This window comes from Stegodyphus dumicola, chromosome 1, assembly GCF_044657685.1.
Source record: "Stegodyphus dumicola isolate Sdum_Otavi_A_Nest chromosome 1, ASM4465768v1".
Taxonomy (NCBI): Eukaryota; Metazoa; Arthropoda; class Arachnida; order Araneae; family Eresidae; genus Stegodyphus; species Stegodyphus dumicola.
The window spans coordinates 193,111,389-193,130,466 of NC_140768.1; the positions used below are offsets into that span (position 1 = coordinate 193,111,389).

Below are 19,078 nucleotides of genomic sequence, written 5' to 3' on the forward strand. Positions count from 1 at the left end.
CAACAAATACATAATCCTGAATATACAAATACTATACTGTAAGAAGCAAAAAGTTGTAATCAACTTTTTTTTATAGGAATTTGAATTCAAGGACATTATTCAAGCTTTTTTGTGAATATTGTTTTCAACATCATTTAGTAGTTTCTTACTGCTTAAAAGTAAAAGTAAATTGGTTTCAGTATTTTTCTGTTAATTATAATATGAATTATTTCTCTCCCTCCTTTTATAAAATAGGCTTTGGATTAGCCATGAGCATCATTTCCAGTAGTTCGTAAATTGATCCAGAGTGCACTACTATTGTGAAATTATGCATTCACCAAACCCTGTAAGCTGATAAGACCCCACTGACCATTGTTGTACATAATGAGCACCTTCCCAGTAAACCAGTAATGAATTTCTTCCCCATAGTTAAAATGTAAAATTGTGTTCAAATACTATTAAAATTCATTGTGATAAAAAGCAAGGTTGATGTATTTATAAGTATACTCATCAATTTACTATGTTTTATGATATAAAAGGCCAAATACGTGTCCATACAGTATACTGTTTTTAAACCTTTCAGTGGCATTGCTTTTTGAACTTATTAATGAAGAACTGCTTAAAGAAGATGTATTAGCCAGATTTGTATAATTACTCATTTTATCTTTGTTTTTATAATCTTCTTTTATATATTAACTTATCAATATAATAATATTTAGATCGTTAAGAAATATAAAAAAACAAAATATTTAAAATAAGAAGTTAATGCATACTAAGTGGCAGAAAATTTTGTAGCTTTTTTTTTAAAAAAAAGGGGGGAAGAAAAAAAGAAAGTGGCCGTGCCACTAAGAGCAATTTTTCATACTTTCCCTCCATTGTTTTGCTCTGCATTGAAAACGAAAAGAATGTAAGATTTTCGTGTCGTGCTCTGCATTGAAAATGAAAAGAATGTAAGATTTTCGTGTCGTGCTCTGCATTTTAAACTATGTTTTGGATTTATTTTAAACTCTTATTTTTTGTGTGGAGTGTATAATTTAAATAATTTTGTGTAGTAATTTTGTGTGAAGTGATTGTGTGAGAATTTGAACTTTTTAAAAATTATTCTAAGTTCACTAGTGATTACTTGCATAAGATTGCTTAATACTTCTGAATATTGTTAGTAGTTTATAATGCAAATATGAGCTGGTATTTACTGTATGTGTGTCATAAAACAAAATCTGTATAAAATCTTCCATTAAGGTTCCTTCCCCTATGTAGATAACCCTTATGTGCTTTGTCACATTCACATAAACATAACTTACAAGGTTACAGTTTACATTAGAATTATAGTTCCCCCTATTGTAGCATTATTATGAGTCAGCGTGTTTCATAAAGTCCCCCACTAAGTTATAATTCTACCTAAACGGACAGTCCTGATGTGTTTTGCCATTTATTATTTGTGAAAAATTAAGGTAAATTCTGTACTTAACTATTAAGTAAAATACGAGGGGTGATCCAAAAAAAAGTTTACAAGCAAATGAAAAAGTATTTATTAACAATAGAAGCAAGATACAAATGGGAATCAAGAGACACATCTGGCCTTCACTTTTCCACATAGTCGCCAAACCTGTTTAGGCATTTGTCAGAACGTTTGACCAACTTGTTTATCCCGTCTTGGTAGTAATCAGGGCCCTGCTCATTGAGCCGTTTCTTGGCAGCTGTTTTCACTGCATCGTCTGAGGTGAACCGTGTTCTGGATAAGTATCGCTTCAACGCCGGAAAAATGAAATAGTCACTTGGAGCCAAATCAGGGCTGTATGGGAGGTGATTCCAGACCTCCCGCTCTTGAACCTTATGTTTCTTAAAATCTTATGTTTACACCGCACAACTGCCTTGTACGGAATATTAAATTATACGCATTTTTACCTGCATTTCATTTGAATTACTTCCTCGAATTTCATTAGAGATATATTTCTCATTCAATTAATTCAGTTCTCACTTGGCAGCAAGCCAAAAATACATAAAAACTCAAAATATCTTCATTAAAAATTGAAAGATTTAGAAAAACATAAAACACCAAATACAGGTAAAGCAATTAAAAAACAATTCTTACAATTAAAATTACATTTTCTTAGCAAAAACAAGCAATTCGGCCAGCAGGCAAGAAAGCAGATTTTTCAGCGCATGAAACTAAAAGTTTCGTTTTAGTTCTACTTGGTAGAAAGACTTTATTCACTAATCTGCTAAGTTTAAAATGTAAACAAGTATGGCTGCTATGATTTAAAAAAAAAAAAAAAAAAAAAAAAAAAAAAAACTAGGCTTAGCTGCACTGGCAATTAGGTTTATTGCTGATAATTAATTCTACAACTATTGCATGCAGTTGAACTAAAGACATAAAAAACCGTAATTAGAAGGTAAGAACAACATAAATCAATCATTTTTAAAGCAAAAAGGGCACAATTTACCAATGTATATATAAAAAAAACTCACTGAGCCGAGTAGATTGGGTATGTGTGTATATATTTTTATGCTTTAGGTGCGGCCAATTGTACCCAAAAGGGAGGTGCATAACTACATGTTACAGCAGTCATATATACAAAATATCACATTCTGAGGCTACTCTTTTTTTTTAGTTATACATGATACGTACATAGGTACAGACACTACGAAAATAAATCTCTTTTAAATCCATTTTAAATCAAGTTTATAATTCGTTTGGGGAAAAAGAGTTCTTTATTCTGTTCTCACATACAGATGTCACACAAAAACATCATTGAATTTCATCCAATAGAGGGTCAAAATGAATATTTTCATTGAAATATGAAACCTGGAATTTTTCGCAATTACAATGCTTCCTTTACTTCGTACAAGGAAGTTAAAAGAAACCGTGCCCATCCTCTTTTTCCAAAACAGGAAATAAAAAGTTCCATTTTTATAGAGAAAGAACTAGTATTGTCACAAAACTCGGAGGAAGGCAGAGTCATCCTCTGAGTTGTAATGATAGCGTGGAGACAGTTGCTAGCTAGTGTACTTAAATTCTTTTATTTCTTTAAGAGAAGGATATTAAAAGTGTTGCATTGGTGCTATCATTGCTAATTCCCATGGTAAAGATATCCTTGAGCAAATGAGGCTAGAATTTGATTGTTTTGATGCTGTCGATATGACTGAAACAAATGATATTGGGCATTTGAAACTAAAATTTGAGCAGTTTTGCTTTTTATTTCCTTTAATACACTTGCTATAACTCTGGGATCATAAATTTTGAAAGTCATTTGAAAATAAGTCAACTATTTTCACCAAATCTGTATTTTAAATTAATTTATTGAATAATTATAATTTTAAATACAGCTAAATAAGATTTTATTTATTTTATTTCACATCTTAGTTTGAAAGGTCTAACTAAATATATGTATGTAAATTTTGATTTCAGAAATTGTGTCTGCATGTAAACCAAATATTTGATTTCTTTGGTCCTCAGATATGTTGCTAGAAATAGAAGCAGTACAATTGCACAAATATTTTTAGAGATTAAGAAAGTTTATCTTGTACATATTTGTTAAACATATATATGGCCATCACTAGTACATATAATAATATTATCAGATTAATCTAGAAGAAAATGTTGCAGATGAATTTTGATAACTAATATGATCTGATTGCATCTAAATTGCTACGTATGTATTTCTGTTCTAGTTCATTTTACATCACTGGAAAAGGAAAGACTTCGAAGATTACCATGCAAGGAATATATCCTTTTTTTAAGGAAGTAATTATTTTTTAATAACTTTCTCAGTGTCTTTTGTATAATAGTTGTGGTCGGGCATTATCTTTTAACTGTAAAAGAATAAAAGGTAAATCATTTGTTATCATTTTATTAGTAATGACCCACTAGTGGCCGGATAGTTAAAAGGCTGAATACTGATAGTTCGATTGTAGTTCAAATCCAGCAAATGGGCTTGCTGTGTGGTTTTTTTTTTCTCCATGTGTATTATGAATATGAGTGAGTTAGGAAATCGTCTATGAAGGGATCTTTCTCCTTAGACAGATAGTCCTTATGAGTTTTGTCATACTCAGATAATCTTATTTAACTTGTAATAGTAATTAATATCTAAGCATAACAGTTTAATATAGTTATAAAATGTAAATTTATATCAAGTGATTTTCAGTTTCTTTTTTTTTCTTATGTGATACTGAGTATAATAGTTATTGTAGTAATCAGTGTTTTCATCATCCTGAATTATGTAATTCTCGCATTTAATTAGCCTTCTGTTAATGTTATCCATTTGAAAATTTTTTTAACCCTGATAGCCTCACATACTCTTTCCATTTGTGTCGCAAATTGTTTTTCTTTTTTTTTCTAATCATATGTTTGAAATTTATGGTTTGAGGATTTCATATCTCCATTATTGCTGTGTAGGTGGTATGTAGGTCAGTATATATATATAAATCAAAATAAATAGTTTTTGTTTTATTTTTAATAGTGATATATATATTTTTAATAAAGAAAGAATAAATCAAAACCGATTAATATACCCTTCAAAGTGTCCACTTTAAAAACTGTGTCTTATTACTAGTCCAAAAGCTTCATAATGCTAAATACTCTTTCAGTTGCAGCATTAGTGGCAAAAGAAAAGCTGGCAATTTAAAAAATGTGAGCAAAGAACCTGGTTCTTATTAAAATATGTAGTTATTTCCATCCACCTCTGAACTGAGCACATCGTATTTTTTGACCATTCCAATATTTTTTGTTCCGTGATATATTGTTTAATGTAAACATATTCCTTATATATGCAATAACTTAAGATTTGGTATTATTTTATTAATTAACAATAGGCTGTTTCAACTTGACCAAAACGGGATTTCATTTACTATGATACAGCTGTACGTTTCAATTTCCTAAAATACTTTTTTTTGTCCATTTCTCCAAATAATTAAGAGCAGTCTGATAAAATGAAACAATAGCTTCTCAAAATTCAATAACTTCATAGTGTGACATGTCTCCATTCTCTTCAAGTTTTCTAGAATTTTTTTAACATTTTATGGAATAAAGTTATGCTATATCTTGCTCAATATTGAAGCTTTCAGAGCATCTGTTGAAGCAATTACGCCAAATACAGATGCTGTTTGATTTTCAGTTGTTATAATAACTGTATGAAGTATTAAAGCCTTAGTCTTAATAAGCCAAGCTTCTGCAACTGGATTTTCAAAGAATTTTAAAACAAGCATGGAACACTTTTCTTGAGACTCAAAATAAGCCCTCAGTGGTAAAACCATTTGGATTACACTTCAGGAATAATGCCAACCATCTTGTTTGTTTATGAATACTCTAGGATCATTAAGAAATCGGTTTTTACAAAATTGCAGAATTTTTTCAGTTTTTCTACTGTAACAGTATAAGATTTAAAGCATATCTTAGAAATAGTCATTTCCATATCAACTGGCAAAACATCAGCTAATGTTCTAATAATGTTATGGATAATATAAGCTGCACATCTGTCTCCAATTAAACCATGGGTAAAGTTTTATTTCAGTTTAACAATAACAGTATTTTCTCCGTGTATATCAGTTCCTCCATAGAATTCATACTGTCGGCACAAAGATCAGTAACTTTGTCTTTTAAATTATTCTTTTCAAGAGAGTTAGTTAAATAGTTGTTGTTAATATCAGATGCTTCACCAGGTAAGGATTTAAATTCTAATATTTTCATTCTAACTCCACAATTCTAACTCCAATCTATAAATCTAGTAAGTTTTGGGAAAAGTTTTATTTCGTTGTAATTGGGCACATCAGTTAAAATTGAAACAAATGAACATTTTTCCAAATTATTGTGCAAAGCTCCTAAAGCGTAAAGCATGAAAACATTTAATGTTATTGCTTTGGCCTTGGTTCATGCACATGTAAATTTAGGCTCATATGCCACTTGAAGCAGCTTGGATGTACAATCCATTGACCTAAAGCTGTGGTTGTGGCAAATAATATGATATGCAAAAATGCTTTCTAATGCAGCTAATTCTTCCTCCTTATCGCCCATTTTCTCCTCTTTGAAGAAATTCTTTAATGATGAGCTAGGTGCAGCATCAGAGTTTGACATTTTATGTTTTCTACTATTTGTATGAAGTTTAATATCTGTATGATCTTATTGAAATTTTGAAGAACATGTATTGCACTGTACATCGGAATCACTTAGTTTTTGTCAATAAATTCAAATTCCTTCTGTAGGTGTTTGTTAAATGTGTACTTTTTTTTTAACCCATTACTAAAAAATCAATAATAAAAATAAGTTAAACTGCTGTAAGATATACTCTTAACACATATGTAGTGCACCATTGGTAATTTAAAAGTATATGTACATAAATTATAAATTCAGATCTCAATCAAAATAGTCCATCAATTAAAAATTGCAGTGCTGTCTGTAAGTGAAAATCCAAACTTCAGGCAAAAATTCAGTGTATGTTAGGAGGTTGGAGAAAGAAATATAGGAATGAAAAATAGAACTCCTCCACTACAATTTGTCTTAAATGCTAGATGGAGAATACCCTGTTTATGCTGATGATATGGTGTTCATCTCTTAACTGACGTTTGTATTCTCAGTTTGCAATATACATTGCTGAATAAATATATGCATTTAAACTTTAACTTTCTCACACTACTGTTTTTAGAGGCAGTTTGAGACAAATGCTATAAATTCAGGATAAAAAAATTAGTTGTAAAAAATCAGGACAGCGATTGAAAATTCAGGACTGTCCCATGGAATTCAAGACATATGATCCCCTTAGTTTAATGTAATACTATATGCATAACAGTGTTTACCAGTTAACCATTTTTCTCAGTTTTCATTCCTTAATGCTAATTACATCTACTAGATAAATCACAAGCAAAAGTGGCATTACTAGGTTTAATTGATATCCTATTTGCTTATGCCTACAACAAGCGAACGACTGAGGGAGAAAATACTGTAAGTATGAATTTCTGAATTGTTTTCAGTCCTTGACATGCAATAACATAGTAGATACTCATTTCCTTCTCTCTTTGTAGGTTGAATCTGGATGGACGATAAATAAAATAAGTGCTACTTTGTCATGGGTAGAGGTGAGTGTTAGGTTTTAATTATAGTTATAGTTTGCTCCCATTCAAGAAATTTTTAATATAACAGCTTACAATTTTCTTAATTGTCTGTATTAGCATTACTGATATGAGTTTGTAATATTTCAAGTGCTTGTACTAAATTTATGTGATTTTTTACAGTTATGCATGTGCTACATAGACAGATACAATAATTTTAAATTGTAGTGGCACTTTTTTTTTTCTGCAATAATGGATTAGGCCTTTATTTATTTATTTTAATTTTAAAGAACATTTTTAAATAACTATTAACTTCTTCCCTGCAGAGAAACCTGAGTAAATGCTGATATACTCAACATTTTAGACATGAATAGTTAGATCTAGAATTAAAGGATTGGTTGAAAGAACATAGTAATGCAAAAGGTGCATTATACTATATTTATTACGAAATGAAATTAAAGAATGCCACTGAATCAATGTTATAGCATACAAAACTACAGTTAAACATAAAGTACAAAATATTGCTTAAGACAACCTTTCGACCTTTCGACACAAAGAGTAAACTTACAAAGAAGAAACAGCAAATGCAGATTTAACTATTGCTGCAATCATTTCTAAGCATATTACATTTTCACAATGCAGTCATCTTAATGAAACATGTAAAAAACATTTCATGAGAAACAGTATTGTAAAACAAACTCGGATGAAGGCAACTAAAGTGCCTTATCTTATATTAGGCAGCATTGCCATAATCACATAAACCAAACTAGCATATGCAAAGACAAGCTTTAAATGATAATAGATGAAAGTGACATATAACACATATCTGTTTCACAAATTCTAGCTATTGACCTTGGATATTTTAATATTGGGAAACTTAATATCATAGATGATTACATTAATATTGTTTATGTGAAAAATGGTATTTTAGAGAAATATATCAAGGTGTAAAAGGTCTTTTCATAGAAAAAAAGCATTCCAGTAAGTAATCTTATTGGCTTTGGAAGTGATAATTTTATCACTATGGTAGGTACTAAGAGTGGGTCCATTTGCTATTAAAAAAGGATGTATCATCAGCATTTAACATGGGATGTGTTTGACATTTTTTTGCATTTTGTGCTAGTCATTCAGTTAAGGTACTACCATCATATCTTTATGGAAGATGTCTCTCATTATTTTCCCCATGGCAGTAAAAGGCTAACCTTTTGATGGTCATCAACCAGCTCAGCTCGCATTCCAGCTATGTGCTGCAGTGAGTGCAAACAGATGGCATTACAAATTTATGACTAACAGGTATTGCGCTAAATTGAGAATAAAGAAGTGCATAATCTTGTAACCAAAGGGTTGACTTCAACATGTTAATAGATACTGCTAAGCATAAAATCCACAAGTTAGCACAAATACCTCTGTTATTCTATGGCTTGACTTGGTTTATTAGATTATAGCGTAGTATGCTAGAGCTATCCACCTAAGTGAAGAAATGCCTTTATGGAGGACTTTCTGCCTCTAATCCAAATTGCACATGGGAAAAGCCACAAAAATGGGTTTGCAGGCTGCTTGTTCACCTGAAGTCAAACTACCACTGTTCAGTGACTTTACTGCTTAGCCACTGATGGGCATCCCGTGGCAATGTAATAAAAATTGTTTAATGTTGGGAAGTTCCCTTATTTTCAGCCTCATTCAGAAACAAACCAAGCAGATGGTGGAGGGAATATTTCCAGTATTATGATACCAAAGGAAACTGAACATATGCTGCGATTTTCAAGATACTTACTGGAGAAAAAAATCCATCTGAATATAAAATTTTAGTCTGAACATTTCAGATTGCTTTTAAATCATTCAGTGGTTTTAAGTGATACTAAAAATATTTTTGGTGTTTTCATGAAAGGTGGTGTCAACTTATTGATCCAAGCAATGCTAAAAATCATAAACCTCTGAATAAAATATATTTCGGAGGGCTTTGGTGGTTTTATTAAATTAAGCATCATTTGGTGATTGTGTAAGCAGGTTTAAATATGATCACAAATTTTTCATTGAACTAAATATATAAATTAAAAAGAGATTTTCTCTAAATTATGATAAAATTGTCTCCAGTCTAGTCTAGGTATTCTTGATCCAGTAGCAGTACATAACCGATTCACCATCTTCAGTTTTACATTTAGCAATGCAGTTCCCTCGCCTTGTTTCTGAAGACAAATTAAGATCTTCTAGATGCTGAATTCAGATAAACAAGTTTTAGATATGTGTTCTAAAACCATCCTTAAGTTTTCAGTATCTGTAATATAATGTAGAAGACGGCCTTTAATAATGCTGAGATTTTTTTTCTAACTTTATGAGCAGTTTAACTATTTTATCTTGCTCTTTTGGCTAGCATAGAAAGAATCTCCTCCCAAGTAAACTGCATAAAAACAAATGGTACAAATTAAATTGGTACAAACCAAATTCGCTTAAATCAAGAACTGTGAAAGACCAACTCATATCAAAATAGAAAATAAATAGATTCAATCAAAGCTTATATAGTATATGGAAAAAATTAAAATTGGTAAAAGTAGTCATACAAGGAACTTGTCATAAAAAGTACAAAAAAGGTTTGAAAAAAAAGGAAGAACTCAAATATATGAGGGAACTGATTGGGAGGAAAATTCTGATTACAATTAAGTAAAAGGTATTTGTGTTTTAAGTTTTATCTTATTCATGTCGGTATACTATATAAGGAAAATTGAGGATTTCCTGGGTTTATTTAACCTTTTAACTGTCATGCCTGAGATAATCTCGGGCACAGCACTGGTGTTCGAAAATGTCACGCCCGAGAATTACTCGGGGTAATTTTTTTTTTTTTTTTGAGTGCATTGTATTGTTATACATGAATATATATCGGGAGACGTTTATTTCGGCTTCATCTCTTTGTCAAACCCGACTGAATCTCCGGAAAAGTTAATGTGCACTCAGTTCAATAGATGACAGCACTTTACTGAAGATTTCAAAGGTTAGAGGTTATAAGTTCTTTGGTTCAAAGTGCATGGGATCTTTTTGTTGTAAAATGGCGTCCAGTTCTTTGAAACGTTATATAGATGATTTAGATTCTTCAACCGAAGATGAAGGATGTGTGTTTGATGAGCAGTATTCATGATACTTCCATGGTCAGCCTCAAAAATAAAAAAAAATGGAGATATACTCAAGCCGAAGATTGTTTCTAATTACAGTCTAACTATGGGTAGTGTAGATCGCTGTGATCAGGAAATATCATTTCATCCAACAATCCGAAAATGTCAGAAAAAATATTATAAAAAGATATTTTTACATTTACTAGACAAGGTACTCTGGAACTCATATTTGCTCTATAAAAATGTAGTTGGAAAACATATTACATTTTTAGAATTTCGAATCCAAGTTGAAGAAGAGCTTTTACATAAATATGATGATGCAGCTTCTGGACAAAAGAATGTTGGCAGACCACCTACAATAGATAACCCTGCCCGTCTTACTGAACGACATTTTATATCCCATATTCCTCCTACTCCTGCGAAACGTGAGCCTAGACAGTGCAAAGTGTGTTGTTTGAAAAAGGATAAAAATGGGGAAAAGATAAGGAAGGAATCACAATTCTGGTGTAGTGATTGTGGAGTTGGTTTGTGCTTGGAAAAGTGTTTCCAGTTGTACCACACATGACTGAATTACTGAACTACTAATAGGTATTCACTTATATTTATTTATTTTTTAGAAAATAATTAATTTTTTTCATTTTTAGAAAATAGTGCTCCACTAGAAGCGAACTTTGAGTGGCAGCCGCCTCAAGCAAATACGCAGTGGCTACAAAACTTTAAAAAGTTTACCCATGTACTTCAAAATATCAATTTTTAACTACTTAAGAATATTTTATTTTGTACTAAACATTTGATTTTTGCAATAAAAAAATTTGACAATTTGTGTACCCATATCATCAAAATAACTTGACAGTTAAAGGGTTAACTTGCAGTCTATTTTTAAAAATAGATTTGAGAGTGGGAGTCTTGCTTCTAGTGTGTTTGTTTCCTTATTAGTTTAAATAGTTGAGATTTGAGATGGACAGAATCTCCTACTGTTAAAATTTTAGGGAGAGAATTCATTTGGATCTAAAAGTGATTTAGAGAAAGTTTAAAAGCATTTAATTATTTCTGAAGAAACTAAATTCTTCAGAACAATTCTTAAAATTTCTATTCTAATAGTATTTAATAAATAATCATGACTGCGTTGTAATTTTTTTGGCTTATCCTGCATTTATATTTTGCCTGCATATGCCTACTATTTTCTTATTTTTATATCATCTTCTAAATTCCTTTCATGAAAGTAAATAAATGATATGATGTATGTAATTGACTAATCTTGATTGTGTAATGTCGCTGTAAAGTGTACTTTTAAAGTATTATATAAGTAATTAATAAAATTTTTGCTGTGTTTTAGTCATTTAATTCTGTGTATGAAGTAGCTCACAGCTGTGTTCGAAGATCACTGTGTTATCCATTGTATCGACATTTTGAACTCTCTATTACTGTTTTAGATGATGTGCAGAAAATACTTTTGCTAGGTATGTAATTTATGTATTTGTATTTAATAAATGCAATAGAATTCCAATAATTCGTACAGCTTTGTACCTAGCTTTGTTGTGGATTAGCAAATTTTGAGGATTACAGGTTATGTCTTTCTGAATTTTATTTACATTTTCCCCCAATCTCATTTTTGCATCATCTCATTTTTCTGAGCAAAGTACACTCAGATTTTAAGAATTTAATCAGGATTTGTCAAATAACTATTACAGTTAAATCTTGAATTGCAAGTAACTCAGTCTCAGTTGGGTTGTGCAAGACAAATGAAAAATTTAAACTTGACAAACAAGCTAGGTCTTGTGAATCTTTGTTTTTGCTCTCTTGTTGGGAGACTGTAATTGTCTGCAGTGTTTTATCTCAGTCAGTATGCCTCATTTGTACAGTCAGCACTACAGCATTGTGACCATATCTATATGCAGAATTCAAGTGTTCTGACTGTTCTTAGCATCTGTACAATAGTAATAGCTTCTGCCTCTGTGAGGAAACATGTAAGAAAAATATGATTAGAATGCAATTCAGTATAGAAATAATCAAGAAACACCAATGAAGTATACAGGAGGTATATCTATGTTGACAGTTTGCCCAATGTTAAAAAAGTAATAAGGGGGCTAAATGCAGCAAAAGAAGTTGCAAGAGTATTGAAACAATGACTACATGTTCTAGAAGATTTAGAAAAGTTGCTTCTTGTCTTCTTAAATAGGAAGCAATTAGCAAGTGATACTATGACCAAAAACTTCAAGAAGGTAGAAGCCTTGTAATCTGATCATGTGAGTAAACTCTGGTACGTTAATAAAAAATGAAAATGGCCTCATACGTGCAAAACATGCTTATTTATTCTAAATTTCTTAGCAACTATATAAAAAATAAAAATAAAAATAAATAAATAAAACTATAAGACTAGAAAGTCTCAGTTCAGTGTTTAGCTCAGAGTATTGAAACTTCATTGTCTGAGCTTATGCATTGAGGCTTTTTATACTGCTTTATGTTTAACATTCTTAGAAGTCTGAAGTGGTAACTAATGATTGTGCTCCTTCATACTGAGAATAGCTGTACGAGTACTTTTGTGAAAAGTTCCAGAACTTTAGTGTTTTTTGGGGGAAGAGTAGATTTTTATTAAGCTATCATCGGTTCTGTATGCATACAGTCATTATGACCCTGTATGTATGTAACAATATTTCTTTCAGTAATATGCTGATAAATTTAGTAACATTTCTGTTTGAGTACTAAAATGGAGATTTCTAACTAAATGTGCATATACCGTATTTGCCGGTGTATAAGACACACTTTTTTTCTTTGAAAATAGGTCTTAAAAAGGGGGTGTGTCTTTATACGTCGATACTCAGTTTTTGATTACATTCATTTCTGGAAATTTCCTTTAATCAGAGTTATGTGATTTATTTCCTTGTTCCCTTGTGGAGTGTGGGAATATTACAGTTACGTAGAGCTCAGTGAATGTGCATGTGCTGTCATCGACGATCACAGCTGAGTTCGTTTAACCTTTACAATTTTTGTGAATGACTTCTAAATTGGTAAAATTTCTACTGTTCAATTTTGTTAAATTTTGTTGGCAAGTTATGGCTCAAAAACAATGTCGGCATTGCTATAACATAGCATACAAGCTATGTGTGATTGAATATGCTAAAGAACATGGAAACAGAGAGGCATTTCGGGCCATCCCCAACTGAGAAAATGATTAGAACTTGTTGGAATTAATGATCAGTAATAAAGTTTTAACCTTCGAAAATGTGTATAAAAAGGAGTGCATCTTGTAGGCTAGTGCGTCTTATACGCCGGCAAATACGGTAATTTACAATAAGTATTTTTTGATTATTCAGTTTTTTTTTATTTAAATGGATTTTAAGTTAAATGTAATTAAATTAAATACATTTAACAATTAATTTTTAAAAAAATATCCTTTACATGCACATTTTCGAAGTTGTGAAAATATTGTTTATATCTTCATGACTGGCAAATTTTTCTGTAGGTCGGAGTCTGTAGATCTCTACATGTATTGCAACAGTATTCTTAATTTTCTATTAACAGCAATAATAACAGGAATGTTACTATTTTGTCTTCAGCAACTCAAAATATTCAAAGTTATTTGAATATTTTTAGTAAAGGGAATTGGGAATCAAGTTCTAACCCTTTGTGGTGCACTATATTTTAAATTCATATTTTCAACAAAAAAAAGCTGTATGCTGTCTATCTAGGCCTAAAGTAGTATACAGGTAAAATTTTGTAAAAATCGCACTTACCGTTTTAATTCTGTGGGTGTTCCATGAGGTGGAACACTGCGCCACCAGAGCTCCTAAAAGTGCGACTAAGCGAGCATTGCAGTGAAGCACAGAAATGAGTAGATGCTTTTGTATAGTAATCAAAAAAACATTGTATTATGGTTGTATACATGGTTTTCTGGATATAAACAACATTCTTGAATATAATGTGGATAAATAAGATAAATATATGTATATACACAAGTCCTATATACAAAAATATTTACAAATATTTCGATATCTTAGCTTCGTGAAATTGTTCAAAACATATCACACATTTTCATAGAAGCACAAATCTACTTTGCAGGTTTTGAACACAAAACTCGTTTTGTGCGGCTTATGTTCCGTGCAACAATATGTTTAGAATTCCAAGTAAAAACATGAGGCTGCGTAGAGAGGCTTTGGTGATGTGGATCATCAACTTTCTCATCAAATAAATGAGTTTCATCCGACATATCATCATCAGATTACACAAGTGGTTCAGGAGCGTATATCTCAGTATCGCTGCTATCTTCATGCTCTGATTCAGAATCAGAGAGTATCTCATGAAGCACTTTTAGCGCTTCGGAATGAACGAGACCTCTCCGTGCCATGTATGGAAAATTAATAATAAAAAATTAACTACAAATAATATTAACAATGAAGAAAATTAAGCTATAAGATATACATACACAAAAAATATCTACACAATTATTGAAAATAAATGGGAATGAAACTAAAAAGCGATAGCAAAAAATTCGCTCTGCTCCTAAAATGACTCGAGCTATTGATAAAATTCCCGCCTGAAAACTACTCACGAAAATTTCAAGATGCTCATATTAGGGCTTTCATAGTACAAATCACACCTCATCCCTCAAGACTGCTTTGTTTGACTTCATTCCCCCAAAACAACGGAAATAGAAAACATATACAACAGATGTTTTCTCCTAAGACAGATGTTCTGATGCGTAATAGGGCCTACCAGCGGCCGAGCGGTAAAGTCGCCGAACACTGGTAGTTCGGTCCAAGGTTCGAATCCTGCGAACGGGTTGGCTGCATGGGTGTTTTCATGGTTTTCCCCATGTTTAACGTGAATACGAGCCAGTTTCCCTTAGAAAGTCCTCCACGAAGGCATCCCTCCTCTTAGGCAGATAGTCCTAGTGTGCTTTGCCATAATTAAATACACCACCACCACCACCTGATGCATAATAGCATGAGATTGATAAAGGCGCAGTGTTCCCACTAATTGAACACCCTGTTATATTAAATGATTCTGTGCATGCTTTTTGTATGAAAAATGTAAAAAAATATATAACGAATAATAGAGTACAGCCATCAAAATTACACGAAATTTTTTTTTTAAACAAATTTTTGTATCTTAAAAAAAATATAGAAAATTACTAGAAAATAAGTGGATTTTAATAACATATCATAAATGAAAATTCTGGCTCTTCTTGTGATGTGCTGCGATCTACTATTTAAAAAGAGAAGTTCGAAGTATATTATAAAGGCATTTTTATGCATTTACGGTTGAATTTAACGCTTTCAGAAGCGTTTCAAGTTAGGTGTTCCATGTAGTGGAACACTGAGCAACAAAGGGTAATTTTAGCCAATATCTTAAAACTATTTGTGCCCTTTTATTTATTTAATTTTTATGTTTTTTCCATGTATATATATGCAGACATGCATTTTTAAAACACATTCTTGTTTATTTTATTGTATTTATTGAAATGTATATAACTCATAAATTTATAATAAGGAACATTCTGTCAAAAATTAATATTTACCGTAATTTATTAATTTTCAGTTAAGAGAGATTATATCTTTTCTAATTTATGTATAAAGTTTTTAAGAACATTTTGCAACTTTTTTAATGCAGTTTAAAATTATTGTCTTCAAATTGTGAAAATATATCAGGAAAAATTGTTGTCTTCAAATTGTGAAAATATATCAGGAATTGCAAATGACTGTCATACACTGTTTATTCATGAAAAAAAATTTTATTTTGATAAATAATGGGAGGTACTTAAAACATATATAAAAAGGTACAGAAGGGGATGAATAATTGTAAACTTTCTGCTTGCCATCTCTTAATCAAAAATTTGCATGCTTAATTTTTTAATTAATATTAATAAAAAAAAGTGAATAAATGAAGAGCCAAAAATCTTCTTGGAACTTTGCTTATTATTGTGCCTTAAATATTACCCTCCTTCCCAAATGTATGTGCACTTTTGATATACCTATGAAACTTGTAAAATTAAAGAAATTATTCATTTTAACAAGAATAAATCCTTGAAAGAGTTGTCCGATCTTTTTCATATGAAAGGCCATTTAAAAATTCTGAATGGATCTGATATTGCTCTACATTCTGTAACAAAAGATTAGTATTAGAAGTAATCATAAAATTAGATATTAAATATCTGCCTGTTAATATTGATGTAATGTAAAAGTATACTTCATTGTAATTCATTTTTTTATTAGCAGGTTAAACGTCAAGTTAATATAGTGTCTGGCATTGCTTTTATTTATGTAAATTTCTTTGTATCATTGATGAAACAGTGCATAGAATTTGCAGTCCTTATTCCTTCTTTTATTTTCATGTGAGTTGACTAGTGCATATAAATTTCACGCATGGTTTAAAACTTCTGAAATTAAACTGCCTAAGTAGAATAAAACTCAGATTTATGCTGTTGAGAACATTTTTTAATTAACAGATTCACATCTGAACAGTAGAAATGCGTATAATTTTTGTATATGTATCTTTTATGTACTATGATATTTAAGATAGTTTACATATCTTTTTATAGGGAGGAAGTATGTTATTAAGTGCTTGTTAGAAATTCATGAAATGTTTTGCTCCAGTGAACCTAGATATATACTGAATGATCTTTACATCATCGATTATTGTGTGTGGATGCAAAACAAAAGGTTTGTACTTTTCACTAATGCTTAAACTTAGTTATAAAGTGAAAAAGTTGATATATGTATCAGTATACATGACACACTGTAATAATTGCAAGGATTGGGCAATGAAACAAAAACACATGACGTGTCTTGGAGCCTAATACTTTATTAATATGCTGTATGACTTTATTAATTCGATATCCTTTTGTTGATCAGTTCTTGCAGTGATTATTCTGGAAAATGACAAATACAGGTCTTATTCTATCATCAAAATTATTTAGCATATCTTGCTAAACAGTGGCTATTTTACTTAGTGATAGGGAAGAGGAATACAATTTCATATCCCTTTTTCATATTCCAGGTAGGCTGAATAGTGATTGTGCAGGACTGATTAGGAGATTTCACAGGATGAAGATGTTAGAATTCATTTTCATATTCTTTAAACTACAGTGTAACTTGTTTTGCAGTGTAAACTAGGGAGTTCATCGTTATCCTGGTTGTCACACCCTCTGCAATGCAAAATTTTGACATTTAGGTGTATGGATCTATTGATAATGCTTGATAGTGATGTGAATCAAGAAGTGTCATCAAGACTAGTGTTCTCAGAAGCTTCCATAATAATGTAGCCCAAACTGTCATTAATTCACCTCCATGTTTCATTCTGGGCATAACACAGTCTGAATCTTCTACCTTTGAAAGAGTGTCCATGTATAAATGCTCTCAGAAATGAGAAAGATGATGTTAGTAGACTCTTTGCTGAGTAACACACATTGGGAAAAATATATTTCACAGTCCCTCGTGAAAATTAGCAATTTTTTGGGCACCATTCCTGTTTACATGCAACGTCCTCCCAAGTAAAATGGCATCCAAAACATAATGCAGTAAAACATAATTAAAATATAAAAAAATATAATCTCAATAAACTGCATTTTAAATCGAAATGAAACAAATAAATAACATAAAAATGTAAATACATCTTATCTAATATGCAGAGTACAAAAATGAAATATCAACTTACCTTATTTAGAAATTTGTATCTTCAGTGTGTAGCACACATAATTCCTTAACAGCATTCAAAACCTTTTTTAAATTATATGAACTAGAATCTATAAACTGCTGTTGAGACATAAATTCATAAATGTAAGAACAAAAATAGCCTCCATAGTGCTGGACTGTCAGTGGCATTTCTTTCCAAAATCCCTTTTTATTACACCCACATTCGAGAGTGTTGACTTGAGCTTCAGTTTCCGAATGTCAATTTGTAATTTACTGAGAAGTGAATAAAGCCATTATTAGAAAGACAATCATATGGCTTCCAACAATCTGATGTGATCATTGTTCCAAGTAAGATATTCCATTGAATTATGATTAAACCTTTTACATACACAACAGTTAATCAATTCTTTCTTTTCCATTTGTTCCAAATTGTGCAGAAACTTCAGGTTAATCTTGTCACCGGCAGCCATTTTACAATGTAAAGCACATAATAAGCAACATACATCCTAACTATCATCAATGCAGAAATAAGGCCTGCGAAATATTCTCCCGATGATCAAATCCCAGCACTGTGATCACGCATTACAACCAATCACATCATGATAGAGTTTCCAAAACATACACCCTAAAATGCTTAGGTTACCATAACTGAAACAACAAATTGGCGATAATCCAAGGGGTACCCCAAAATACACCCTAAAATGCTTAGGTTACCATAACTGAAACAACAAATTGGCGATAATCCAAGGGGTACCCCAAAATAAAGACAACCCCACACATTTTGCATTGTATATTGTTCAAGTTTTTCACATGAATGCAGTTTTACTGATACTATGTTTATCATTGGAGCTATGCTGTGGCTGCTTGGACCATTAATATTAAGTGTATGATGCTCCCAGTGTGCAGTCTTTGTTTAAGTAGATAAGTATAATATTAAATCCTGCCATAACCTGACTAGCCGCTGTTTGATGATTTTGGGATACAGTTCTTTAATACTTCAGTATTTTCAGCCAGTTACTCCCAATTGGACAAGAGTTTTGGAATTCTGTAGTTTTACAGACATGTGCTTTCATAGATCAGAAAGATCTGGCTGTCTAAATAATGATAACACCAGCCAGATGAGCACCAATATTTATCTTTTCTTAAACTTCAGTGTATCCCCCCCTTTTTTTAAATGATTCTGAACGTTTGAAGTCTATACTTCTAATATTGCTAAAAATTCAAATTCCACGTTGTTGCTGTTGATAAAATTCTAAATAGTTTAGGGCTTCTAACTAGAAGTGTTTGCACTGATTTGAAATTCAAATCCTATTTTCACCAGAT

At 31.3% G+C, this 19,078-nt stretch overlaps 1 protein-coding gene across 2 annotated transcripts in view; it reads left to right on the forward strand.

Moving 5' to 3' along the window:
- LOC118192695 (protein SHQ1 homolog) overlaps nt 1-19,078 on the forward strand; it is a 64,957-nt gene that overhangs the window by 38,716 nt on the left and 7,163 nt on the right. For both annotated transcript variants that reach the window (XM_035363691.2, XM_035363692.2), the window contains 5 exons: nt 3,652-3,705; nt 6,813-6,913; nt 6,994-7,047; nt 11,461-11,584; nt 16,663-16,783. In XM_035363691.2, the coding sequence (XP_035219582.1) occupies nt 3,652-3,705; nt 6,813-6,913; nt 6,994-7,047; nt 11,461-11,584; nt 16,663-16,783 (454 nt within the window). The remainder of the gene's footprint in view (nt 1-3,651; nt 3,706-6,812; nt 6,914-6,993; nt 7,048-11,460; nt 11,585-16,662; nt 16,784-19,078) is intronic.